Here is a 27,612-nt window from a genome sequence, read left to right as displayed (position 1 = left end):
CTATGTATTAACATTGGTACAATGACCAATAGGTTCAAAAATTTTACCAGTGCAATAAACATCAAAAGAACTTGTTTGAATTAAACAGTTCACTTAAAAGTTTGTCCCTGCACCAATATAAAAATTCATCAATTTGCCTTATCCAGTTTAGCCTTGATATTCAATTCCAGATAAGCCCACTGTTACAGTATTTTTAAAAATATGATGCTGAGTGCAGTCCAAACTGCATGCTAAAGCTTCATCTTTTTAAAAAATCAATTCATATTTCCATTCTTTAAAGTCAACTTGTGGTTTTAGCTTACACTTAAAATCAATATAAAATTATTTTAAAAGGTTTGTTTTGGGTGTGTGCATGAACTGGTTACCTGTGAAACATTTGGGAGATTTTACCTGTCCAACCAAGCCAGCAGACTTTTAGCTGCTCCAATCAGATCCACCACAGAGGTCAGGAAGTCATTTGGTAATTTTCGGCTGGTCCTGCCATCATAGTGACCACTCCTCCTCCTCCCAATTATAAAGTTCTGCAGATTTTTGGCAGATGCGTTTAGCTTGTGAGAAAGGGTTTTTAGATTTTCTGTTTCCAAACCATAGTTCTGCATTTAAAAGAAATAAAATTGAAAGAAAGTTAGTACTTTTTGCCAACATGTAGAACTGAAAAACAGTAATAATGCTCTTATGCTTCGAAACTTAGCCATTCCTGATAATTAAGGTAGGAACATGCCTACTCATTAATGTGGGGTTTTGGTTTTTTTGTTCCTGGCATGTTCTGTTTCTACAGGATACAGAATAGAAATGGAAAAACAGCAAAACTGTAATTAATCTTTTAACTGTTTTAAAGTATAAAATCTGTGTGCTTAAAAATCAGAGCTACCATTGGAAAAGAAATTTTTAAACATGCTTCTGCTCTGAAAAGTGGCTGTAAAAAGCAGTGCATTACTACCCAAGAGATCTGATGCCTATGGGACAGATTCTGATACCCTTACTCACCCTGAACAATACCTTACTTTACAATTAGTCTCATTAGTTTTCAGTGGGACCAAGATACTACACAACATCCAAATCTCACCTGGTGCATTCCAAATCACATTTGCTGACTTTTGTGAAAAGAGTTTTTACTCCTTTTTACTCCCATTAGTAGTATAGCAGAACTATGGAACACTGAGCACAATACAATTCTAGCTCATACCTCAACAGAATTGTTAACTACATTCCAATTTTAAAGCCAAATTCTGTACTGTAGTCCCCTGTACTGTGCAACCCCTTACACTGAAATTATGCAATATGCAATATCCAATATGCAGCAGATATGCACTGAATTATACAGTAATATAAATTTATTACAAAAATTTGGTAATCCTTCCATTTTATGGAAATATTTCTGAAAAATGCATCATAAAATAAAATATAATTATCATATAAAATTCATGTTATTAACTGTACCTATACAATCAAATCCAGGAATGTCACTCTGAAGCCTAAAATGCCTGTTGACTCAATGTGAAGCATTGGAAGCAGCTACAAGCATGGTCAAGAGTTCTTTTTGTTCAGAATATCACCAGGCTGGATCATCACTGGGTTTTCAAAGTCTCTTACCATTATATTTTTAAGTTCTCAGCCATTTTGACTTTACAAATTTCACCCCTGTGGTGCACAGCTATAGTAAGGAATGTACCCATGCCTTGAAGCAGCGCAGGCCGAGGGATGTGCTGGCTGCCGCTTCCCGCAGCCCCCATTGGCCTGGAGCAGCGAACCCCAGCCAGTGGGAGCTGCGATCAGCCGAACCAGTGGACTCTGCAGGTAAACAAACCAGCCCGGCCCACCAGGGGGCTTACCCTGAGGGGCTGCATGCCAAAGGTTGCCGATCCCTGTCCTAGACCATTGAGATATCAGAGGTAATTCAACCAGTCACCACCCTTACTCTACAACTAATTTGCATACAACAGTTCAATAGCTATATGACAGAGACTGCACTGATAGTGCATTACTTGGCCCAACTACCACCCGTGTGCCCAACTGCCACAGCCATGCAGCACACACAAAACTCCCCCAGCACAACACAACCAGTATACACAATAACCTCAAACACACAGAGTCCCTCAGTTCAGCACATACCCATCATTCCCCACAACTCTCCTAGCATAACACAACCTACACGCAAATCAACACCACCACTCACACAAGACCACAAGTAGCACACATAATAACCTCAAAACTCACATCGAAGCCTGTAATGTCTATCGAGTCATTGTGAAGCAATGGAAACAGCTACAAGCATGTTTGAGAGCTCCTATTTTTTAGAATGTCACCAGAGTCAATCCCTAAGATTTGTGGCCTCTTACCATCCAATTTTTAAACTCTCACCCATTTTTGGCTTTTTTACCCACATTACACCCATGCGACCACACAGGCTTTCAGCAACTATTAATAGAATAAGGTCACCCAACATTTTCTGCTACTTCCACAAAAACCCAACTTTTGACAAAAATAATTATGAAGAACCAGTTACCAAACACCTTCATCTCCTACCCTTGTGTCTGAAGGGTATTATAAATTATATTACTCCTGGGGGAATTCTTGCGTCACTGCACAAAATTTCCTTTCCCCCCACAGAAATGGGCTGCATAGCTGCTGGCTACCACCAGGGGGCTGCTGGACCCAGCAGAGCCCAGCTCTCAAACAGAAGACACTGCTTGGGGGAGATAGGGAGCGGAAGCTGCAGGGTTCCCAGCAGTCGCAGTTCCCTTCATACAAGCCCAGGACCCAGCATCAGGCTGTTTCTCCCTCTGCATCCCTGGGCTCTGGGAGGGTACAGGGTGCAAATATCTGGGCTGGAGGGCTCCCCGTGGCTGGGTTCTGTGAGTAGGTAGGGTAGGTGTCTGGATTATGGAGGAACAGCTGGGTCCTGAGGGGACAGGGGTGCATGTGAGTGTTGAGGCTGTGGCTGGGCTCTGAGGAGTAGAGGATGAGAGTGTCTGGGCTGGGGGTGGCCCGCAGCTAGGTTCTAGGGGGAAGGGATGCAAGTGTGTGGGCTGGGGAAGGCACGGCTGGGCTCTGGAGGAGGAGGCGGTGTGAGTATCTGGGCTGGGGTGACACGACTGGGCTCTGGGGGGAGGGGGTGCAAGTATCTCGACTGAGGGGTGCCCCATGGCTGGACTCAGGGGGAAAGGGAGTGGCGGTCTGGCCCCTTGGCTGGAGGGGACAAGGCAGAGAAACAGGAACTGGGTTATCGTAGGCGTTTCTTTAACTCTGCCCCTGGGAGAAGTTTTGTGTGTCTGTATTGTTACAGACATATTTGCTGACAGGTATTTTGAAATAAATTACCAAAATAATTGAAACTGACATGATTGTGTAGTGTTAGTTTAACAAATAAAATACTAAAAAATTTGCAGAATTTTAAAATATTGTGTGAAGAATTTTTAATTTTTGGCACAGAATTTCCCCAGGAGTATTTTTAACCATCCTGTGAATAAGAGAGGAGATGGTTAGGATGTATATAATTTGCTCCTTGGGATCACTTCAGAGCAGAACTTCAGTACAATGAATGGGTCTTAACAAGTTATTCAGGTGATAATAGAAAGGGAAGTTCACACTTGCTGCTGCTTATTAGCAGGATAGTTTTCTATAGGTACTGTTGATGGAGTGGTAGAATAGAAAGCAGACACCTCCACGGGGGCTGAGATCCACATGGAAGAATCTGCCTCCTGCAAGCATTCCCTGACCACAGAAATACCGTGGGCCCTTTCACCACTGGCTGCCCCCTCTATCCCACACCTTTGGCTGGTGACACAGTCTCTGCTCCTGGAGAGGTGTTACAATGCGCCAAAGGGAAGCAACCTAAGAGCTTGTGCGTGTTTCCCATCATCCTAGCCAGAGTCTCTTTTTACTTGCAAAAAGAAAAGGAGTACTTGTGGCACCTTAGAGACTAACAAATTTATTTGAGCATAAGCTTTCATGAGCTACAGCTCACTTCACTGCATGCATCCAATGAAGTGAGCTGTAGCTCACGAAAGCTTATGCTCAGATAAATTTGTTAGTCTCTAAGGTACCACAAGTACTCCTTTTCTTTTTGCGGATACAGACTAACATGGCTGCTACTCTGAAACCTGTCATTTTTACTTGCAGTCATTCAGCAACTACACGTTTACTTTTCACAGCAGAGCTGCACTTTAAGACTATTTGAATAATGTAGCGGGATTTAAGATAAATAAAGATTTATTTAAGGTAAATAAAAATAAATCACAGACACACATACAACCCTGAGAACCAGAGGCTTCAAGACAATCTTATCTATTGACCTACCACATATTTTCTGACTACAGAAGCTTTAATACTTAATTCTTAATTGTACAGTTGCTGACTTTTCTTCCTAGTCATACACAAGCCCTTAGAAAGGGACTTAATTGCTGATTAAATACACAGTATACTGAAGGCAATCATTTTTCTCCACTATTTAAAGATGCTATACCAATTATACGATAGATATATTTAGAATATAAACAGAAAAACTTTCTAAGCCAACATTAAAATTAACATGGAAAAAACAATACATGCTTTGTAATGCAGTGAAAGAACTAACAGTAATTAATCACCTTATCAAAACCACTAACTTATGTTAGCACCATGGACAACAGATACAATAAAAATAGATTTGCTATGCCCAGTAGTTGGAGGGATATGATGAGCATAATAGCAGAACTAGGACTATTATTTTTCGGTAAATAGTAAGTTTGCTGATGAATGCATTTTTCAGGGCATCAAAATTATTCACAAATTCAGGTCCAATTCAGCAAATAGATTTAGCCAGAAATTTTATTTTAAAAAGTCTAAACTGTCTGTTTTGATTATTTTGAACTGAAACATTTCATATCCAAATGCCATTTTGTTTCAAATTTAATTTAATTTTAATAAAATGGTGCAACATGACTGAAAATGCCCAAAAGGAACAAAAACAAAACACTGAAAAGGTTTAATTTCTGCTCAAATTGTTTTGTTTGACCTGAAACAAAAGTGTTTTGGTTATTTTGTTGCAGCTAGAAAAACTGAAAAAAATTCAGTTTCAGTTCAGACCAAACCATTTTTTTCCCCCTGATTTTTTTGGTTCACCCCCAAACCAAAAACTCACTCAGCTCTAGCTAAGACACGTAAGGAAAAGGTTGAAGAACCGAAGGCCATCTCTTTCTTGTCTGGTCATCTCTCCCAAATGTCTGGTTCAATTCACCACAAACAATGCAGGAAACAAATGAACGAAGAAGTTACACTGGGCTAAGATCTGGCATGTGAAATTTCATACAAGATCATTCTGGGTTTGGCAAAGTTAGAGGACGGGAATCATGCTTATGCCAGTAAGAAGTATTCCTCAAACTACAGAGGGACTGGTATTTCCATAATAAACCTTTAATGTTGAGAAGTCAATTAAAATTATATTTTTAAACACACACACACACTTACTTACTTAACAGTTCATCATCAGTGAAGATGCTGTCAAGCAGCTACATGTAGTTATCAAATCACCTCCTAGTCTTCTGCAAACTAGTGATGAAGGTTTATGTTTTCTTATCAGTTGTTCAGACAGTGCATCTTAACTTTTCCAAACCCTTTGTTTTAGAGAATTATTTTTCAAAACAGAATTTGTATTTGAAAACTGACCATAAATAATATTGCTTTTATTGTATTGCCCTGAGTGCACATGGTAAGACTTCTAAATGCAGTCATAACAACAACACTATACAGGAACTATCAACTCCATGATCTATCTGATTAAGCCTCTTTTATATAAATCAGAACAAAATGTCCTATAGCTACAAACTTATATTCACGTTCTGTTCACCATCACAAAACATTTCGTTCACATTTCTCTTCCGCTATACTACGTATCTCTGTTTAGGTTTATTATAGTACAAATTCACTTGCATTTCTTCAGAAATTTAATCTCTCACACTGTTAATTTCTGCTCATTTTCCAAATTTATCTTATATATGTTGATACTTTAGATAAAAACCCAACTGAGGCAGAGATAACTAATTATACTCCAAAGATTCATCTGTCTTGTCTATTTAGGCTGTAAGCTCTTTAACACAGTTATGTGCTTGTACATTGCCTAGCACAGTGGCACTCCAAGCAAGGTTTAGGCCTTGAATTCTACTATAATGCGAATAATTAAACTAATAATAATATGCAATTTGCTCAATTCTTCACTTTTACATCAAGGCATACAGGCTTAGAATACTATTCTTAATACACTTTTGCTACATTTGAATGATGAGGTAAAATGCCATACAGATTTACATTAAAAAAATACTTAGAAAAGTACTTACTATGAAAAGCTTAGGGCCATAAGTTAAAGATGCACATTTTGACTATTTAAAGATTTCTGTCTTTCTTTTGGATGTCTTCCCTCATTGGCACAGGTGGGGGAGGGGAAATAATGATGGTAAAAACAACAAAACCTGTTGCTCTTATAGAACCATCACCTGCTCTCATTTAAAAAAAAAAAATAATCAGGAGCACAAGCTAGTGCCTGACATCAATAAATTTTAGAACTATTTTATATTAGCAGTGGAGTCTATTTCAATGAAGTCTCTACACAAAATAGAACACAGTTATAGCAAGGAGTGTGAATATAGATATATCAAATTTCCACCAGAATATCATTTTGCACAGCTGTAAAAAATACCTTTAAAACAGTGGGCAAACCAACAACCCTCTTTCCCTCATCACTGGGCTATATTAAAAAGAAAAGTTGTACATGTTAAGCTTGAAAAAACTTGCCCAAGTAATAATTCCCAAGTCTGATCATAATTTAAATTTGGAAATGCATCACCATCAATGTGGGTTTCTAAGCAAAACTATGCATTTATTTTCAAGCAACAGAAAAAGACATAATTGCATACTATGGAAAATATTATGGTTCCACAATCCAAAATAAAAACCAACTACTGAAGAATTACCAGAGATTAAACAAGTTCGGAAATCTGTTTTTACAACTGAAAGACATGAATGACTGAACTCCATTGCAACAGGAGTTACCCTAATCATACCACAATACTGCAGTAATGGGTCTAAAGGAGTCTTCTATAACCATCAGAAAACAAGTACCTGAGGAAACTAAACGATAACAGAAAGCTGTGAAGCTTAGCAGCAGGTGTTTGAGCTAAAATTTTACCAGTTAATTGCTTTTCTACATCTTCATATGATAGTTTGTGAGTGATGAATTGCAGTTCCTTCTCAAATTGACACACAGCAGCACCAATCACCATCAATTATTTCTATATTTTGTGCAGGGCCCCAGCCTACTCATTCTGCCTGCAAATGCTCTGTGCCATTTGTAGGGCCCTACCAAATTCATGGCCATGAAAAACGTTTCACGAACTATGAACTCTGGTCTCCCACTGTGAATTCTGCTCTTTTGTGTGCTTTAACCACATACTACACAGATTTCACAGGGGAGACCAGCTTTACTCAAATTGGGGATCCTCATCCAAAAGGGAGTTCTAGGGAAGTCGCAAGGTTATTTTAGGGGGACCGTGGTTTTGCCACCCTTACTTCTGCGCTGCCTTCAGAGCTGGGTGACCGAAGAGCAGCAGCTGCTGGCTGGAAAGTGGCAGCTGCTGGCCAGGCGCTCAGCTCTGAAAGCGGCACCCCACCAGCAGCAGTGCAGAAGTAAGGGTGACAATACCCTACCATGCCACCCTTACTTCTGCGCCGTTGCCTTCAGAGCTGGGTGGCCAGAGAGTGGCGGCTGCTGACTGAGGGCCCAGCTCTGCAAGCAGCAGTGCAGAAGTAAGGGCAGCACTGTATGGCATCGTCACCCTTACTTCTGCACTGCTGCTGGCGGCAGCTCTGCCTTCACAGCTGGGCTCCAAGCCAACAGTCGCCACTCTACAGCTGCCTGGCTCTGAAAGCAGCGCCACCACCAGCCTTATGACACCTCCCGGCACACAACTCCTTTCTGGGTCAGGACTCCTACAATTACAACACTGTGAAATTTCAGATTGAAATAGCTGAAATCATGAAATGAATTATTTTTAAAATCCTATAACCACAAAATTGCCCAAAATGGACCTTGAATTTGATAGAGCCCTAGCCATTTGATGCCATGAGGAGAAAAGCTGAATAAAAACACTTTGGACTAGCTTGAACAAAGTTGCTTAACTCCTAAAACAAAACAAAAAAGCCCACTTCAAAAACACAAACCTAAGAAAAACTAGGGGAACATTTGCTAATAGGCTAAAACACTTCACGCCGCAGCATAGATAAGTAGAACGGCTGGCTGTTCCAAACTGGTGTACAGATATAGCGTTAACCCTAGCATATCTGCTCTGTCAGCACACCAGTTTAAAGCTGCTGGGATCCAAGCCTCAGTTCCAATAGCAGTTTCTTAGCCCTTTAAAATAGATGGGTGGATCATAGCTTCTTACACTGGCACTACTGCCCTGATGTCTTTGAGCACATCTGAGATCAAGGTCACTGCATGTCTTTTAAAAACACACAAGGTAGAGGAAGGACCATATGGCCACCTGGCATAATTCCCTCAACCATTGTTTCTCCCTTTTCACCACAGCCAGCTGCTGCAATCCATGTGGAGGAAGTATACATATTCATTGACCAGAATGGCTTTGCTGCTATGTAGATTCACTTGAACTCTCTAGCAAAGACAACTGACAGTCCCATTGTGTGTTCCACCCACTAAGTGATAAAAGTGGTTCTGACCGGCAGAAATCTTTACCCCTTATAGTAGATGTAAAAAAAGGGATACCATTTCCCCTAGAGGACAAAAAACCAGAAATGCCTGAGAAATTATTTCGTTTAGGTGAAAAATAAGCATTACCCAAACCACAAAGAATAGGACTACTCTACAGAACACAGGAGTAGATATTACTGCAAATATTTCTGCTTGAGGCAAAGGAAAAAATAGGAACAGAACTAGGACAGGAATATATAGAACCTCAATGACGGTGATTTATTGAGCTGCTGCCTCCCACCTGGAGGAGGCAGCAAGAGCACTAGACATCTGGTTTTCGTCTGGAACACCCGGTCGAAAAGGGACCCTCGTGGCTCCAGTCAGCACTACTGACCGAGCCGCTGAAAGTCCAGTCAGTGGCGTAGTGTGGCTAAGGCAGGCTCCCCCTGCCTTGGCTCCCTGCAACCCCCGGAAGTGGGTGGCATGTCCAGCTCCTAGGCACTGGGGCAGCCCTGGGAACTCTCTGCACTGCCCCTGCCCCGAGCGCCAGCTCCAGATGCTGCAAATGCTCTGTGCCTGCGCCTAGGAGACAGCCATGCCGGCTACTTCCGGGAGTCTCCTGAGGTAAACACCACCCAGCCAGAGCCTGCATCCCGAACCGCTGCCCAACCCTGAACCCCTTCCCGCATCCTAAACCCCTCATTTCTGGCCCCACTCCAGAGCCCACACCCCCTGCCAGAGCCCTCATCCCCTCCTCCACCCCATCCCCAGACCCAGCCCAGTGAAAGTGAGTGAGGGTGGGGGAGAGCAAGCGATGAAAGGAGGGGGGATGGAATGAGCAGGGGTAGGGTCTCGGGGAAGGGGTGGGGCCTCATGGCAGGTAGCAGGGCAGGGATGTTTGGTTTTGTGCAATTAGAAAGTTAACAACCCTAAGCAGCAGCAGTAGCAGCTGAGTGAATAACAGAAGTAGAAGATTTGTTTTCCCTCTGGCAAATATTTGTCATTACACCTAAAACATTTTTAAAGACAAGGATAATTATGGATCTTTTAAAAAATGCTTTTAGTTTAAATAATCAAGACAGCCTTTTGAAAATATAACTGCTAAAGTCTACAAGATAACTGCACTACATCCTAAATAATAAATTACATATTTAGGAATGTAACTTCTTGATTATGCCTGACATTTCTTGATGATATGAATAAAATTTACAAGGATGAAGTTATACATTTTCTTTCCTCTAAATTATTATTTTACCCATTCTCTGAATGAGTCAGTGTCTTGTGAAAAACATTCTGTGTGATTGTATAATTAAAGACTGTATAATGATACAAATGCACAGGGAGGGCCAAATTAAGGTTTCATGCAACCTTAATTCTGGCATTTTCCAACTTCTAAGTGCTTGATTTTTCAGCCCTAATAATGTTCTTTAAAAAATTATCTTAAAAGAAGACAAATAAAAACATTCCATCATGTGGAATATTGACACCAAATGGTACATCATCAAGGTCTGAATATTTCGACACACAAAACTCTACCATTTGAAGTAACAGAGTAAATGGTAGCTGTAGTAGACTGTTATCCTCTATCGGGAGCACACAACAGGGGAGAGAAGAGATACATACTTTGCTACTGGAATTCAGTTATTTGCTGACAGCAGAGGAATGTGAAGACTCAGGATTTCTGAGTTCAATTCCAGGTTCTAGGGGGTAGTATGTGCTCTAGTGGTTATTCACCCTTCTGCCCCTCTGCCCCTAGCCTCACTCATCCTGTACTTCTATCCAAACCCCCACCATACCTCACCACCAGCTCCTGTTCACTCTGCTCTGATTCACTCCTAAGCTCCTGGCCCCCTCCTGTTGTAGCTTGTGGAACCCTCTCTTCCCTTGTCCCTCCACCCCATCACATTTCTCACCTCTCTACATTCCAATGTAGCTGCCTCCTCCTTTTCTACCTCACTGAATGGGTGCTAGACAGGAATAATTGAGAGCACAGAAAAGTCAGTCTGCCTGCTCTTAGTTCCTGTGCCCAGGGCCACAGAGGACCCAATCAGCCAGGAGAAGCAATTACAGGAAAAGTCCTGGTCAGCCCCTGTTGCTCGCTGAAGATGGAGCATGCTCAATACAAACAGATTCTCTGGAGGAGAATTTAGCCGCCAAACTGAACAAGTCTCTACTGAGCTTATGCAAACTGAGATTTTCAGAGACTTAAAACTTGGCCAAATTTGGGTCAGTTTTTGCAAAGACAGCGCCCTGACACCAGGGCAACCACCTTGCCAAATTTCAAGTCTGCTGCAAAGCAAGGAGGTATTTGATGAAACGGTTGCAAAATTTGTGTGTGTGTGTGTGTTTTAACATAGGCCAGGGGTTCCCAAACTTGGTTCGCGACTTGTTCAGGATAAGCCCTTGGTGCGCTGCATAGTGCTTTGTTTACCTGAGCGTCCACAGGTACGGCCACTCTCAACACCCAGTGGCCGCAGTTCACCATTCCCAGCCAATGGGAGCTGCGGGAAACGGCATGGGCCCGGCCACCGCTTCCCGCAGCGCCACTGGCCAGGAACGGCAAACCATGGCCACTGGGAGCTGTGAGTGGCCGTACTTGCGGACGCTCAGGTAAACAAAGCGTCTTGTGGCCCACCAGGGGTTTACCCTGAACAAGCGACAAACCAAGTTTGGGAACCCCTGACATAGGAAAACAATATTTTTCCCAAGCTTCGTTCTCAGAAATAGCTGAACCATTTTAGCTGAAGCAAAAAACAAAACAAAAAAAGCCTGAGGCAAACAGCCGGCATTGAAAATTTCACCCCAACCAGTTAGATATTTGCAAAGTTATAAACATATAAACAACTGAAAACAGGCTCTTACAATGGGAAGTGTTGGGCATCCTTAACCACAGACATTGCTACCAGCTCCATCGAGAATATATATTTCTCAGTGCCACCTCTCCCAGGGTCTTTCAATGCCAACACAAAGTTTAAGAAGCGTATCATCCTTCCTTCTCATTGAAGAAGCACTGCCAAGCAGGTTAATCTACAGTGTTCAAATTATGCTGTTTTATAAGTGTACACTGTGCTCCTCACACCATCTTCATAAATACAAAACAATAAGATGACTAGCTTTGTTTCAATAATTATTTATTCCAAATGATTTATTTAATTACTGAGAGATACAAGATGGTCCAATCTTTTATTGGACCAACTTCTGTTGACGGAAGAGACAAGCTTTGGAGCTTCACAGAGCTCTTCTGCAGGTAACCAGAGTGCCACAGAATGACACAGCTAAATACAAGGTGGAACAGATTGTTAAGCATAAAGGGTAAACACATGTTGCAAGAAACCACTTAAAATGAAGTGGGCAATTAACACCTCTTCAATCTCAAGACAAAAAGGGGTTACTAGGTTACAAATTGTTGTAATGAACCATAAAACCAGTCTCTACTGAGACCATGGTTTTTAGTGTCTAGCAGAAGTTATGAAGTTTCCAGGCTTGTCTTTTGAAAGTGAGGTACAGGTTTCCTCTGAGGACAAGGACTAAGAGGTCAGATATGAAGTTATCACATTTTGAAAAGTACTTGCCCGTAGGGCTAGACAATAAGACAGAAAATATCATATTGCCTCTCTATAAATCCATGGTACGCCCACATCTTGAATACTGCGTGCAGATGTGGTCTCCCCATCTCAAAAAAAAAGATATATTGGAATTGGAAAAGGTTCAGAAAAGGGCAACAAAAATTACTAGGAGTATGGAACGGCTTCCGTATGAGGAGAGATTAATAAGACTTGGACTTTTCAGCTTGGAAAAGAGACGACTAAGGAGGATATGATTGAGGTCTATAAAATCATGATGGCTGTGAAGAAAGTAAATAAGGAAGTATTATTTACTCCTCCTCATAAGACAAGAATTAGGGGTCACCAAATGAAATTAATAGACAGCAGGTTTAGAACAAAACAAAAGGAAGTATTTCTTCACAGTCAACCTAGGGAACTCTTTGCCAGAGAATGTTCTGAAGGCCAAAACTATAACAGCGTTAAAAAAAGAACGAGATAAGTTCTTGGAGGATAAGCCCATCAATGGCTATTAGCCAGGATGGGCAGAGATGGTGTCCTTAGCCTCTGTTTGCCAAAAGTTCGGAATGAGCAACAGAGAATGGATCGCTTGATGATTACCTGTTCTGTTTGTACCCTCTGGGGCACCCGGCATTGGTGTAGGAAGACAGGATACTGGGCTAGATGGACCTTTGGTTTGACCCAGTATGGCCGTTCTTATGTTCTTATGACATCATTTTTTGGTTTGAGTTCGTTGTAGAGCATGATTGCTTGGTTCCACCCACATAGCTGTAGTTGGAGCATTTGATGCACTGCTTGAGGTACACCACACGTTGTGATAGGCCATGAATCTTGAAAGGTGTGTTGTAGAGGGTATTTATTATTGTAGCAATGGAAACACATCTGCAAGTTTTGCATCTCTTGTTTTGGTAGGGTCTGGTCCTGCTTTGCATTGGTGTGTCCTGGTCTGTGGGGAGCTTGCTTCCGATGATAAGCTTGGTGAGTTTTTGGGCGGGGGTTGTTTGAAGGCCAGAAGAGGAGGTTTGGAAAAGATTTCTTTCAGAATGTGGTCCCCACCAAGCATGGGTTATAACTGTTTGATGATACTCCATATGATACTCCTTATGCTTAGCAGTCTGTCCCAACTTGTAATTTAGCTGTGACACTCTGGATACCTTTTACAGACCTGAAGAAGAGCTCTGTGAAGCTCCAAAGCTTGTCTCTTTCACCAACAGAAGTTGGTCCAATAAAAGATATTACTTTGCCCATCTTTTGTCTCTCTTCAGATCAACACGACCCATCCCGATGAGTCGAAAGAATAGTAAATATGGCAGGCGACCAGCTTGGCTTAATGGTGAAATCCTAGCGGATCTTAAACATAAAAAAGAAGCTTACAAGAAGTGGAAGGTTGGACATATGACCAGGGAAGAGTATAAAAATATTGCTCGGGCATGTAGGAATGATATCAGGAGGGCCAAATCGCACCTGGAGCTGCAGCTAGCAAGAGATGTCAAGAGTAACAAGAAGGGTTTCTTCAGGTATGTTGGCAACAAGAAGAAAGCCAAGGAAAGTGTGGGCCCCTTACTGAATGAGGGAGGCAACCTAGTGACAGAGGATGTGGAAAAAGCTAATGTACTCAATGCTTTTTTTGCCTCTGTCTTCACTAACAAGGTCAGCTCCCAGACTGCTGCGCTGGGCATCACAAAATGGGGAAGAGATGGCCAGCCCTCTGTAGAGACAGAGGTGGTTAGGGACTATTTAGAAAAGCTGGACGTGCACAAGTCCATGGGGCCGGACGAGTTGCATCCGAGAGTGCTGAAGGAATTGGCGGCTGTGATTGCAGAGCCATTGGCCATTATCTTTGAAAACTCGTGGCGAACTGGGGAAGTCCCGGATGACTGGAAAAAGGCTAATGTAGTGCCAATCTTTAAAAAAGGGAAGAAGGAGGATCCTGGGAACTACAGGCTAGTCAGCCTCACCTCAGTCCCTGGAAAAATCATGGAGCAGGCCCTCAAAGAATCAATCCTGATGCACTTGCATGAGAGGAAAGTGATCAGGAACAGCCAGCATGGATTCACCAAGGGAAGGTCATGCCTGACTAATCTAATCGCCTTTTATGATGAGATTACTGGTTCTGTGGATGAAGGGAAAGCAGTGGATGTATTGTTTCTTGACTTTAGCAAAGCTTTTGACACGGTCTCCCACAGTATTCTTGTCAGCAAGTTAAGGAAGTATGGGCTGGATGAATGCACTATAAGGTGGGTAGAAAGCTGGCTAGATTGTCGGGCTCAACGGGTAGCGATCAATGGCTCCATGTCTAGTTGGCAGCTGGTATCAAGTGGAGTGCCCCAAGGGTCGGTCCTGGGGCTGGTTTTGTTCAATATCTTCATAAATGATCTGGAGGATGGTGTGGATTGCACTCTCAGCAAATTTGCGGATGATACTAAACTGGGAGGAGTGGTAGATACGCTGGAGGGGAGGGATAGGATACAGAAGGACCTAGACAAATTGGAGGATTGGGCCAAAAGAAATCTGATGAGGTTCAATAAGGATAAGTGCAGGGTCCTGCACTTAGGATGGAAGAATCCAATGCACCGCTACAGACTAGGGACCGAATGGCTAGGCAGCAGTTCTGCGGAAAAGGACCTAGGGGTGACAGTGGACGAGAAGCTGGATATGTGTCAGCAGTGTGCCCTTGTTGCCAAGAAGGCCAATGTCATTTTGGGATGTATAAGTAGGGGCATAGCGAGCAGATCGAGGGACGTGATCGTTCCCCTCTATTCGACATTGGTGAGGCCTCATCTGGAGTACTGTGTCCAGTTTTGGGCCCCACACTACAAGAAGGATGTGGATAAATTGGAGAGAGTCCAGCGAAGGGCAACAAAAATGATTAGGGGTCTAGAACACATGACTTATGAGGAGAGGCTGAGGGAGCTGGGATTGTTTAGTCTGCAGAAGAGAAGAATGAGGGGGGATTTGATAGCTGCTTTCAACTACCTGAAAGGGGGTTCCAAAGAGGATGGCTCTAGACTGTTCTCAATGGTAGCAGATGACAGAACGAGGAGTAATGGTCTCAAGTTGCAGTGGGGGAGGTTTAGATTGGATATTAGGAAAAACTTTTTCACTAAGAGGGTGGTGAAACACTGGAATGCGTTACCAAGGGAGGTGGTAGAATCTCCTTCCTTAGAGGTTTTTAAGGTCAGGCTTGACAAAGCCCTGGCTGGGATGATTTAACTGGGAATTGGTCCTGCTTCGAGCAGGGGGTTGGACTAGATGACCTTCAGGGGTCCCTTCCAACCCTGATATTCTATGATTCTAACACAGCTACAACAACACTTCTCTTATTACTAACATTTGCTATGAGATTTTGCTGACTGAAAAACAAACTATGCCGAAGTGATTGAAATGTTTATCAATACTATCCTGCTAAAGGAAGTGCTAAAAAGGGAAAGCAATTCTGCACAACTCCTTGGAGTTTGAGAGTCTCACATAAATGATGATCTTGGTCCCAGCAATCCCATCTGTGCTTTTCAGATAGCGACTTCTGTATCACTGCACTATCTTCTGGGACATCAGAAATACAAATTCTCCTTATGACACTGAAGATTTTCACTAATAAAGCATGTATACAATTATTTTGTTAGTCCAATTCAATCAGAGACCATAAAACAAAGCAATAATTATGTATTTTTCTGTATGTTCTCTCAAATAGATCACTGTGGTCCTAGTTAGACAATTGCTCTCATTCCTCTAGAATTTCATATGTCAGAATACCATTGTATGGTAGTAAACATCACACCCAGATCTCAGACTAATATCTTAAAAGAAGCAGTAAAACCACTGGCATTGCCATGAATGTGACACCAGTTTAAATCTTGTTATTCCATAATGGACATCTTTAAACACCAATTCCTCTGAATGGGTGTGCACCTTTTTAAACTCTCATAAGCAGCCACCAAAGTTAAACAAATAAAAATTAAGATCCACAACACAGACTGTAAACCCCTTAATTTCACATGGAGGGGGAGGCAAAGGCAGTTTTGTGCACAGGCCTACAGAAAGGGAAATCAGGTAACATCACAGTGCCATCCTCCTCCCTCCTACATGGGTTTGAGGCACATGTGTGAGGAAGGATGGAGGCTGGGTGGACCAGGAGAAAACTGAATAAGCCAAAGGCAAAAGGGAATAATCATCCCCAACAGGTCCCTTCAAAGACTCCCCATAAAAGGTAATTCAGCTTTGAGGTGTGTTATCTTTTCCCCAGAACCTCCTCTCAGGAGTCCTGGTGCCACATGGGGCTATAAAAAGAAAAGGAGTACTTGTGGCACCTTAGAGACTAACAAATTTATTTGATCATAAGCTTTTGTGAGCTACAGCTCACTTCATCGGATGGGGATGGAGTTCCTAGTGACATAGCTCCAGTGGCAACACCAGAAAAAAGCCCATGCATGAACACAGCCCCTCCAACTGGATGCCTGGCCTCCCACAGCTCCCTGGGAATCCATCAAGTTTGGTTACCATTTCCATGGCCTTATTCCCACGGGGAAGAAGGCCTGAGAGAAACATGTGCATGGGATATCTCTGCAAATGGATCCTCTCCTCACTGAGGTTTTCGTCTCTTGAGGCTGCTACCCATGGTTTCTCTGTTTTTGTCATTTTGTGGGAAGGGGTGGGGGATCATTTGTGCCTCTAGTATTAACATAATTTTCCTGCAAGGCTCTAAGTGAACTGTCCAACTACACCTTAAAAAACCAATAAGAACCTTCAAAGTGACCTGTGTGGGCTATTGGAGATATCCTTTTACTTCCTCATTTTATTGACCAGTTATGGACTTTTGATTCTGTTGTTTAATTCAGGCCAAAGATGGGAAAGGAACAGCCATATGAATGCAACTGTAGCTTATGAAGGCCAATGATAAAAGGGATAAGTAATTTTACTCCTATGAACAAGAAAATATTGCCAATAAATCTTAACTTTAGTACATATGATCTTCCGTTCCTAAATGGAATCTTCTCTCAGTAGCACAGGGATGATTAAGTTTAATGTTCACCATTAATGACAAATGTAATTTTGAGATCTAACTACTGATAAAAGGCAGGGGAAAGGATTTCTACCTAAGAAATGGTTTCAGAAGACGAGATTAAGACAAAAAGTATATTCTTAAGAGGATAATTCATGGATAAAGTAGTTCTATTCTTCCATGCATTTGCACAGAAATGTTTCATGTTAGTGATAACTAATTTCATAATGGGTGCACATCAATATTTTCTCCGGCAAATCACACTGATGCCTTGTCTGTAGTAATCCTCAAGGTTCACAATTTTGAATGCACCGAATATAACCAAGTTCTAGTTCTGGCCATAGCAATTTAAGCAACTGACATTAAGTAAGTTTCTAAGCATGCCGTATCTGCTACTTTCCCCATGACCTATGCAAAGCTCAAAGTAAAAAATATCTATTATTTCCATTTTTTAGAGGGGGTTTCCTCTCCCCACCACCTCATTCTCCATCAATAGATTGCACGTCAAGGATGGTTTCATTAAGTGACCGATCTTCAGCTGGTGTAAATCAGTGAAGCTATGCTAAATTATACCATCCGAAGGTCTGACTCACAGTTTTTAAAATGCTGTCAAGAACCAGCCTCCAAAATCCCAATCCACAGAACTTTTAAACATAAAAACATAAGAATGGCTATACCAGGTCAGACCAACAGTCTAGTGGCCAGTACCAGAGCTTCAGAGGGAATGAACAGAACAGGGCAATTATCAAGTGATCCACCCCATATTGTCTACACCCAGCTTCTGGCAGTAAGAGGTTTAGGGACATGCAGAGCATAGGGTTGCATCCATGATCATATTGGCCAATAGCCATTGAGGAACCCTTCCACCATGAACGTATCTAATTCTTTTTTGATTCCAGTTATACTTTTGGCCTTTAAACCTAGTGCCTAATAATATCTTTGAGTGATCCCTAATTCTTGTGCTATGTGAAGATTCAAACACCACTTCCTTATTCACTTTCTTCACACCAGTCATGATTTTACAGACCTCTATCATATCCGCACCCCCGGTCATCTTTTTTGTAAGATGAACAGTCCTAGCCTTTTAAATCTCTCCCTATGTGGAAGTTGTTGGGCTCTTACCATTCACCAGGCTCCAGCTGTTAGTCCCTGTGGGCCTGGGGAGGGACAGGACTCTCTCTTCCCCTGCATGAGCTGCTTCCGGGGCTGGGTCAGACCCACCTCTGGGAACCTGGGAACAGGAACAGGAAGCTCTGCGGCTGCCACCCTGACTTCTGCACTGCTTTCAGAGCTAGGCTCCTAGCCAGAAACTGTGGAGCATCCTGCCGCAGCTTCCAGCTGGGCTCTGAAGGCAGCACACCCGTGGAGCTTCCTGAAGCTGTGGGGGTTCCCAAAGATGGGTCTGACCCAGCCCCGGAAGCGGCCCCTGGAGGGTAAGAGGAAGTGCCGCCCCTCTCCAGCCCAGCCAGGACTAGCAGCTGGAGCCCGGTGCATGGTAGGAGCCCGCCTCCACTACAATAGCCAGATTTCATGGGGGAGATCAGATTTCATGGTCCATGATGTGTTTCTCATGACCATAAATTTGATAGGGCCCAAACCATAATTAATGGTTTCATACTGCCTTTCAAGGGTATACAGACATAAATGAGGCAAAGTCTGCAAACGTCTGGAACTGCACTCAGTCTAAGCAGTCTGTCATAAATGTAGGAGTTGACCTACATTAGTTAGGAGTGTTAATCAGGTCCTGGGACTAATATAATTATTTGGGAAGTAGGTTAAAAGGGTTGACTGCTATAAATCCATTGGAAAGGAGACCTGGGTGAATTGGCACATAAGTAACTGACCAAACTGTGTCTTGTGCTGTAGTTTTGGATTGTTTTACCTCTTTTGCATTATCAACACCGGTGTTGATAACCAGTTGGCACAAAGCGAAGCCCTATTCTGAGAAACTCAATCAAAAATCTAAACAACGTGCTTAAGTGTAAGTATTGTTTTCTATTGTGGTTATGTGATTTGAGTCTGAAAAATGTAAATGGTTATATCAACCAATTTTCTAGTTTGTGCTAGCCAAATCATAACTCAATGCTATTTTTGTCGTCTGATATCCTTATACTATTAGCTGCTACTGTTAATGATATTTAATAAACTCAGTAAAACTAAATTCAACTTGAATCCTTTTCTTTAGTTAAGCAATTGAAATTAAAAGAACCCCAGAAAGGGGGGGTATAGGTAATCAATTAAGCACTTGCTTAAATAAGGTTAGTTTTATACCCTATCTTTCTTAAATACCTATACATAACATTGATCACTAATGTCTAAACCAGGGGTAGGCAACCTATGGCACGCGTGCCAAAGGCGACATGTGAGCTGATTTTCAGTGGCACTCACACTGCCCGGGTCCTGGCCACCAGTCCGGGGGGCTCTGCATTTTAATTTAATTTTAAATGAAGCTTATTAAACATTTTAAAAACCTTATTTACTTTAATATATAACTAAACTATTGTTGTATGTAAAGACTTATAGAAAGAGACATTCTAAAAACGTTAAAATGTATTACTGGCACACGAAACCTTAAATGAGAGTGAATAAATGAAGACTCGGCCCACCACTTCTGAAAGGTTGCCGACCCCTGGTCTAGACAATAGCACAAACTAAGCATGATGTTTAACCTTCACTACAAATTCCTCATATCCTGTGCATGTAATCCAACTCCATTATATTATTTTATGTTCGTGGTAATTATAAATATATGGTGCACCCATTTCTCAGAATGTAAATGAGAGTAACTGGGCATGAGGAAACAAGCTTATACTAGCTATAACAAATAACGCTCACTCAGTGTAACTAAACGCTTTTATGAAAAAAAAGTTACAATCTGTCTTGTTTACACTAGTGTGCAGCCACTCCAAACACACTAAGTTCAATTTTGTTTCTTCTGAGTTAATAAACATTTGTTTTCTTTATATTTTCATTGAACTTTATATTATAGCAAATAACCTACTTTACATCCCTCTGAACATCTGCAGCAGTTCTCAGAAGAGTCCCGTGTGTGTCTCTCTCTCTCTACACACACACACACACAAGTGTGTGTACACATACAAAATCTTAAATATGTTCAGACCCCAGGGCTAGGTTCTCCTATTGCACTCAAGCTCTGTGTGTCACTGTCAACAGTGGTACAACTTTACAGAATGTTCTTAGAAGAAAGCGTGTTCAAAACCCAAACCTCTATCTTATTTCTTGTCTTATTGTATTTCCCTCTTTTTTTTAATTTGAGTCCCATCCCCGCTCCAAACTCCCACCAAAGAAATGACAATACAACCTAGAGACATGTCTAGTGACATAGCTCCAGTGGCAACACCAGAAAAAAGCCCTGGAAAAACAACTTTGGCAGATGCACAGGACTACAAAGCCCCCTGAAGACCACTTGAATCCTTCAGCTTGGATTCGCTCCACTGGGATTAGGCTTCCCTACAGATGCTTCTGAAGCTCTGAAAGCTAGCTCATATTAAAAACCCCAGTAATTTGGAAAATCAAGAACATTTTAGTGGAATCACACTCTATCTTCTCATTCTATAATCCCATGCCCAGTAGGAGCATCTATCCCACATCTGAGAATGCAGACAACCTTCTTAGTGAGCGTTATACCATTCATGTCTTTAATCAGATGTCAGGAAGCATACATATTATGAAAGGAGACTCAAGGAGCTTAGCTTGTTCAGCCTAACTAAAAGAAGGTTGAAGGGAGATATGATTGCTCTCTATAAATATATCAGAGGGATAAATACTGGAGACGGAGAGGAATTATTCAAGCTCAGTACCAATGTGGACACAAGAACAAATGGATATAAACTGGCCACCAGGAAGTTTAGACTTGAAATTAGACGAAGGTTTCTAACCATCAGAGCAGTGAAGTTTTGGAATAGCCTTCCAAGGAAAGCAGTGGGGGCAAAAGACCTATCTGGTTTTAAGATTAAACTCAATAAGTTTATGGAGGAGATGATATGACGGGATAACATGATTTTGGTAATTAACTGATCTTTAAATATTCATGGTAAATAGGCCTAATGGCCTGTGATGGGATGTTAGATGGGGTGGGATCTGAGTTACCCAGGAAAGAATTTTCTGTAGTATCTGGCTGGTGAATCTTGCCCATATGCTCAGGGTTTAGCTGATCGCCATATTTGGGGTCGGGAAGGAATTTTCCTCTAGGGCAGATTGGAAGAGGCCCTGGAGGTTTTTCGCCTTCCTCTGTAGCATGGGGCACGGGTCACTTGCTGGAGGATTCTCTGCTCCTTGAAGTCTTTAAACCACGATTTGAGGACTTCAGTAGCTCAGACATAGGTGAGGTTTTTCGCAGGAGTGGGTGGGTGAGATCCTGCGTTGTGCAGGAGGTCAGACTAGATGATCATAATGGTCCCTTCTGACCTTAGTATCTATGAATCTATTCACACATTAGATAATTATTCAACAGTTAATCCTTTTTACTGTAAAATAAAAGCAGCTATGTTTTAACAAACTGGAATAATCATCCAACATGTAATGTATAATACTCTAAGGGAGTGCATGAAAGGGACACTGGAAACTGACTTGATTAATATCAGGACCTTTTGTTTTTAAAAGGCAACCAGAATCCAATTATTGCACTCTCATACAACAATTTCACATTACAATTTGAATAGAAACTAGCCTTTGAGAAGGGGAGTTGATCTAGGATGATTTTTTTCTTAAGGCTGATGTACAAGCCTCTCAGCCTCAAATCTGTGACACCAGTTTATTAAATTAAAAGCCTCTTTCTAATCAACAACTGAGCATGATGGGATGCACTACTTCCTATTTTACAATATACAAGCAATTTAGCATTTAATGTGAAGAATTTGTTTAACTATTTATTCAGCAATCTCTCAAATAATATATATTTCCTGTTTTTCTTTCCTCCCCTCCTTCCCAGGAAGTTTACCAATGCGCAGAGCAAGTCAACTGCTTCCAAGATAAGCTCCTGGTGGCCAATTCGTGTGACTCCCAGATCCTCCAGTTCTTGGTGAGTAATACGTAGTAGCTGATCCCCACTAATCTTCTCTCTCTCAAAGTTCTTAATATACTGCTGCAGGCAATCATCAAGACCTACAAGAAGAGAGGGAAAGGGGAAAAAGTTAATAACATTCTGGACTCCACAAATAAAAAGTCAAACTAAAATGGACTAAATAAACAAAAGCCCATGAAGGATAAGCAAAATGTTTAAGCATTAAAAAAAAAAAAATCAAAGGATCTAATTCTATGCTGCACAGAGAGGAGAGAAGGTGGCTTTATGCCACTTTGCATGCTCCAGATTATGGGCTGCTCCTGGGGCCAAAACAGCAGCCCTGGTTCCTCCATTTATGGCAGCCCTGAATCCCTGTAGTGCTATGTGTTATGCATGTGAATCTGATACATCTCCTATGCCAGGTCTTCCAAGAACAGCAGCCTAGGGTCACTTATGGCAAACCTATGCTGCTGAGAATCTCCCCTGGCCAGCTGCAGTGTGTTAATAGCTGCCAGACATTAATAGAACAATATATGGCGGTTGGAATAGGGGAAAGAATCTGTCCCAAAGAGTGAGCAAGACTATGTAGAACACAAGGTTTAAGACTTAGTTGGAGTCTAGCTTACTACATATTTTTGCCTGCACCAAAAACCACCAGATTACTTGAGATAATTTGTTATAGGTTTTCAGGGCGTTTTTTGGACTGGCAGTCTTTGTTGGAGAGGCCCAGAACTGGCAGAACTTATGGGGAACCTTGTGTAACCCACACACCTCCCGGGTGTGGTGTTCTGTCTCCTCTAGTGGCACTGAGACCTTTTAGAGATTAATGAGTCTGCTCTACAGCCTTACCTAAGGGCCATGTGGCTTTTAGCTCATGCAGGAGAGGCTCATGCATTTAGCTCCCAAGGTCCCAAGTTCGATCCCGCCCGTTAATGACTGGGGTCTGTCGGTGTTACGCTTGCAGAGCATGTGGCCACACTATGTCCATTGCTATTAGTCTCTGAATTGCATGAAGGCAATGAAGGACACTAGAATTTTATTAGGTGGTTATAAGGTGTCTTACAAGTTACTTATCCATCTAGAAATTCACCATGTAAGATTTAATAAAATTCCTAGTTAAGTACATCATATATTTAGAGTTACCTGAAGTCATTTAGTAGCATTACTTAACAGAAAGCAATATCCATAACTAATTTGAAATGAACTACCTTTACTATAGAGACAAGGTGGGTGAGATAATATCTTTTATTGGACCAACTTCTGTTTGTGAGAGAGACAAGCTTTCAAGCCACACAGAGCTCTTCTTCAGGTCATACACCTCACCCACCTTGTCTCTCAAATATCCTGGGAATGACATGGCTGCAACTACAGTGCATACCTTTACTATAGACATTTTAACAAACAAACAAAATCACAACTCGTAACAGGAGTTTCCGCCATACTCATCTTGATATAAAGGTAATAAGCAATCTGCTCTTTAAAAATTGTTACCTTATTTGGGAACGAAAGACAACACTTTTACTGAACAATCAGAAAGCATAAAAATCGAAGTAAGGCAGCATGTGAGTGCAAGAGCCCATATGTCTGCTGAATAGGAACTTCACAGGAGTCCCCAGGTTATTCAGAAAATTCTGTGGGTTTTGTTTTCATTTTGTATGATTTTCTTCTCTCGGAGAGCAACTAAAACACCACGCACACGGCCATAATCTCTTCATGCATCTTAAATCCACATACTTCAAACTACAAAAACAAACCGTACATAATCATACCATGTAAATAGGAAAACTCAGTCTTCCTGCTCTGATTTCTAGACAGCAAATCCCATTCACTTTACCACATGAAAGCAGTCTGGGCTTGTTTGAGGTTCTGAGCATAATTAGGTGCATATGCATTTAATTACCTCAGCTCAGAGAGGCTTTCAAGTAGAGCTCTGAATGGCCCTGCCAGGATTCAGTCCTCAATCCACTATGTGGCCTCACCCCAGCAGCACCACTGGGTCATGGCTGGCGGTTCCCATCCCAGGCAAAGCAAGAAGTCTGCATCCCAGCACAAGTACATTTACCTAGAATATGTTCTCTACAGCTGGGAAGCTGCCAGTCCAGCCTGACAGATTCTTCTGTGGAGGACATCACATGGCTTATTTGTATTACAGTACACTAGAAGCCCCAAACAAGATTAAGTCCCCATTGTTCTAGGCACTGCACAAACACACAGTTCAACTCCAGGCTACCCTACAGTTTAACTCAAACTGCTGATCCAAGTTGCCATGTCTTCACTGCTATTTTTTACCCAAGTTAGCCAAGGCAGGTTATAAGAACACGCTTTTCTCCTCCTCCCACAGCAGTATAAACAAACTCATAGAGGCAACACACCATCAACCTATCATTTTGTGCCCTCAGCGCTCCTTTTCCTCTTCTAATTGAGTAGCTGTCCACTTACTGAAAGAGACACATTCAGCAACATATTAAGAGAAAAATAAGCCTTTTAACAACAAATGGTGTTCTCTGACTGATTTTACACTAAATACTCCCTCCACCTTCTAATTTTTGAATTTATAGGCTTGGCTCTTGGAAAGCTAAAAATGTCCCCTACTCTCCAGTAAGGGAAAAGGCAATAGTCTGGTGTTCAATAATGAGAGCTGATGTAATAAAGTCCCTACCCTCTTATCTCTTGAATCAATCTTGAAAAAAGGGGAGAAGGGATTCTGGATTGGTTAAACTGGACCACTGAAGACAAACGGTAGATCCAAACACTGTATGGTTTGGTTGCCATCAATAGATAAAAGGGATGATTTAAATAAAGTAGAAACACGCATGATCTGCCAGGCCAAAACAAAATGGCCTGTCATTTTGGATGTGTTACCACATTAGCCTGTCCATTTGCTATTTATTAAATATTAATTGTTGTTGTTATTATTTTTATTATTAAAGGGAAAAACAAGATTGGGTATCCAACCCTCATTAAAGAAAAAATGTATAAAAAATGTAAGATTATAAACGAGGATACACACCCATGGCACTGTGTGTGCGTGTGTGCGCACGCACGTGTGCACGCATGTTTAAGAGGATCCTGCTTCTTTCACAGAATATAGACACCATTACCTCCTCCAAAGATAAAATCCCTATTCTTAGTCCAGAAGTGTCAGTTCTATTTGTTCCCATCATTTGAATGGGAGGTCCTCAGTTCACCCAAGTGCTGCCATATCCTTCTGGGACTCTCACTACCGGTTACATTCAGTATAGAGACATGGGGAATAAAGTCCAGCACTGTTATACGATACATAAATAGCAGTACTTTCTCCCTGTCGCTTCCCTTGCAAAAAAGGCCACCTTACATTCCTACATTCCAATTTGTGCATGTGCTGCCTCCCTTTGCTGTAAAGCTTAAAGTACAACCAAAGTTGAGAAAAGGATTGATCTGACTTTATTCAAAGATTAAGGACTCCCAAAAAGCATTTATTCAGACCCACACGTGCACCACTCCCCCAAACACATGAAAATAGTTTTCACTGAATTTTTCTGAATAATCCATATTCATATACTTTCCCAGAAAGCTGTTAGAGACCTTGTTAGGCTTTTGAAATTTGAGAATCTCATTTTCCAAGTTATTTCACATCTGAAATCTCTCATATAATGGCACATGTATTTTCTGAAAGGAACTAAATATAGTACTTCAAACGGTTGGCAGAACATTTTTTCCTGATGATACAACATGAATTATATATTTAAAAAAAGTGTTAAAACAGATTGCAGACATTTGATGTCTTTTCATAGTAGGCCAAAAAAATTAAATAAATAAAGCCAATAAGTACTTTTTTGATATTTCTTCATTTAACAATTCCCACATTGCTTACGTAGACTGTGGAAATAATCAAATGAAACACTGATGTAATCAGAAAAACTAGTTTCCTATCACTCCCAGCTAATAATACAAATTAAGAATGAGTCATTATAGAGCCATTCAATAAACATATATTATATGTCAGTTCTAAAGAAAACTGCATTCAAATAGACTTTTTTTTTTTTTTTTTTTTGCTTCTTGTATATTTTTTAATTGTCGCTCAGGTATAGAAGAGACTCATGCAGACAGTCTGTAGGGGGAAAGAAATGCAGGCAACTGCCTGCCTCACCAAGTTCATAAAACCAAGAAAGAGCAAAGCCATAATTTAAAGGACATTTTGAGAATAGCCTGCCACAATAATGAATGAGCTGCATTACTTCCTACTATCCCAAATTAGAACATCCTTTCTAAGTTGCTTATTTTTTTCATTCTATTTCTTACTTAAAGAGCAACCGAAAACCAGGGCCAGATTTATGGGCAAGCGACTGCCTGGCATGCTGGGATTGGGGGGTGCCAAGCTCAGGGTGCTGTTTTTGTTGTTAGCGGGAAAAGGGAAAATAGAATGTTTGAAGTAAAATGTTCCTAGTATTCCATATGTGGATTCATTATTCACTAACCTCCTAGAATATTCTGGATCTTTATAGAATCTCATGGAACCTTCTAGACTTTCTGAGAACTACATTTTCTTTGAACCTCCTAGAATGTTGTCAGCCATGCCTTTGTGGGTATATAAGGGGTGGGGTGTCACCAGTCAGTTAGTGAGATATAAGAACAAAGTAAAGTAAGAGCCCAGTTGTGATACTGTGAACCTGGTTTTATTGTGTAATTGTGAAAGTGTACTTGTGTTTTAAGACTTGAAGAGGAGGTAATAACTAAAAAAGGACGTATTTAATGAGACTCCAGAGATATCTGTCAAACCCCTATCTATGCAACAATATAAAAGAAATACTGTTACTTCTTTTGCCATAATGTTTGATGACTTTCTAGGACTGTAGAACACAGACTTTTGCTCTCCCTATGACTGTCTGTTTTCTCCCGTAGAAATAATAAGATGCCCTCAAAGAAGCCTTCAGGAGCTCAGTATAGGAAACAAAAATATCTGAAATGAACAACATAGACTGGGCTTTAGACAGTAGCAATCATCCCACTGCAGAAGAAATTGAGGAGCTAAGCATACTAAGGAATTAGCAGATTTACCTGAAGATAAGGAATGGAAAAGTGAGGAAAGTGATGGAGAATCATTCAATTTTCCTGGTAGTATAAAGGGGAGTGATGATAAAGAAGAATGTAGCTCACATGAAAAGGAGAGAAACAAAGAAGAATCAGCCTCGTATGATAACAGAAACAGCAGTGAAAAAAATTGCAAACCACAAATCGATACATCAGATCCTGCTTTATAGCCAGTGATCTTAAACTCTGCTGATATTGATCATCATATGAATGGGCCAGGAAAAATTAAGGATATGACACCAGTAAATGAGCAGAAGAGACACTTCTCAGTTACACT

General features: G+C 41.3%; 1 protein-coding gene across 11 annotated transcripts in view; it reads right to left on the bottom strand.

Moving 5' to 3' along the window:
* CNKSR2 (connector enhancer of kinase suppressor of Ras 2) overlaps positions 1-27,612 on the bottom strand; it is a 369,205-nt gene that overhangs the window by 289,746 nt on the left and 51,847 nt on the right. For 10 of the 11 annotated variants that reach the window (XR_012160437.1, XR_012160435.1, XR_012160434.1 and 7 more), the window contains exons 2-3: positions 22,203-22,366; positions 391-593 (exon numbers count right to left, since the gene is read on the bottom strand). Coding sequence is in view for 8 of the 11 variants with exons in the window: in XM_073357190.1 (XP_073213291.1) it covers positions 391-593; positions 22,203-22,366 (367 nt within the window). In the remaining 3 variants the exon portion in view is untranslated. Of the gene's footprint in view, positions 1-365; positions 594-22,202; positions 22,367-27,612 lie in introns of those variants that run through there. The other variant, XM_073357268.1, reaches the window with a different exon arrangement.

This window comes from Lepidochelys kempii, chromosome 1, assembly GCF_965140265.1.
Source record: "Lepidochelys kempii isolate rLepKem1 chromosome 1, rLepKem1.hap2, whole genome shotgun sequence".
Classification (NCBI taxonomy): Eukaryota; Metazoa; Chordata; order Testudines; family Cheloniidae; genus Lepidochelys; species Lepidochelys kempii.
The sequence above is the reverse complement of the archived record's forward strand: the minus strand, read 5'-3'. Positions and strand labels throughout refer to the sequence as shown.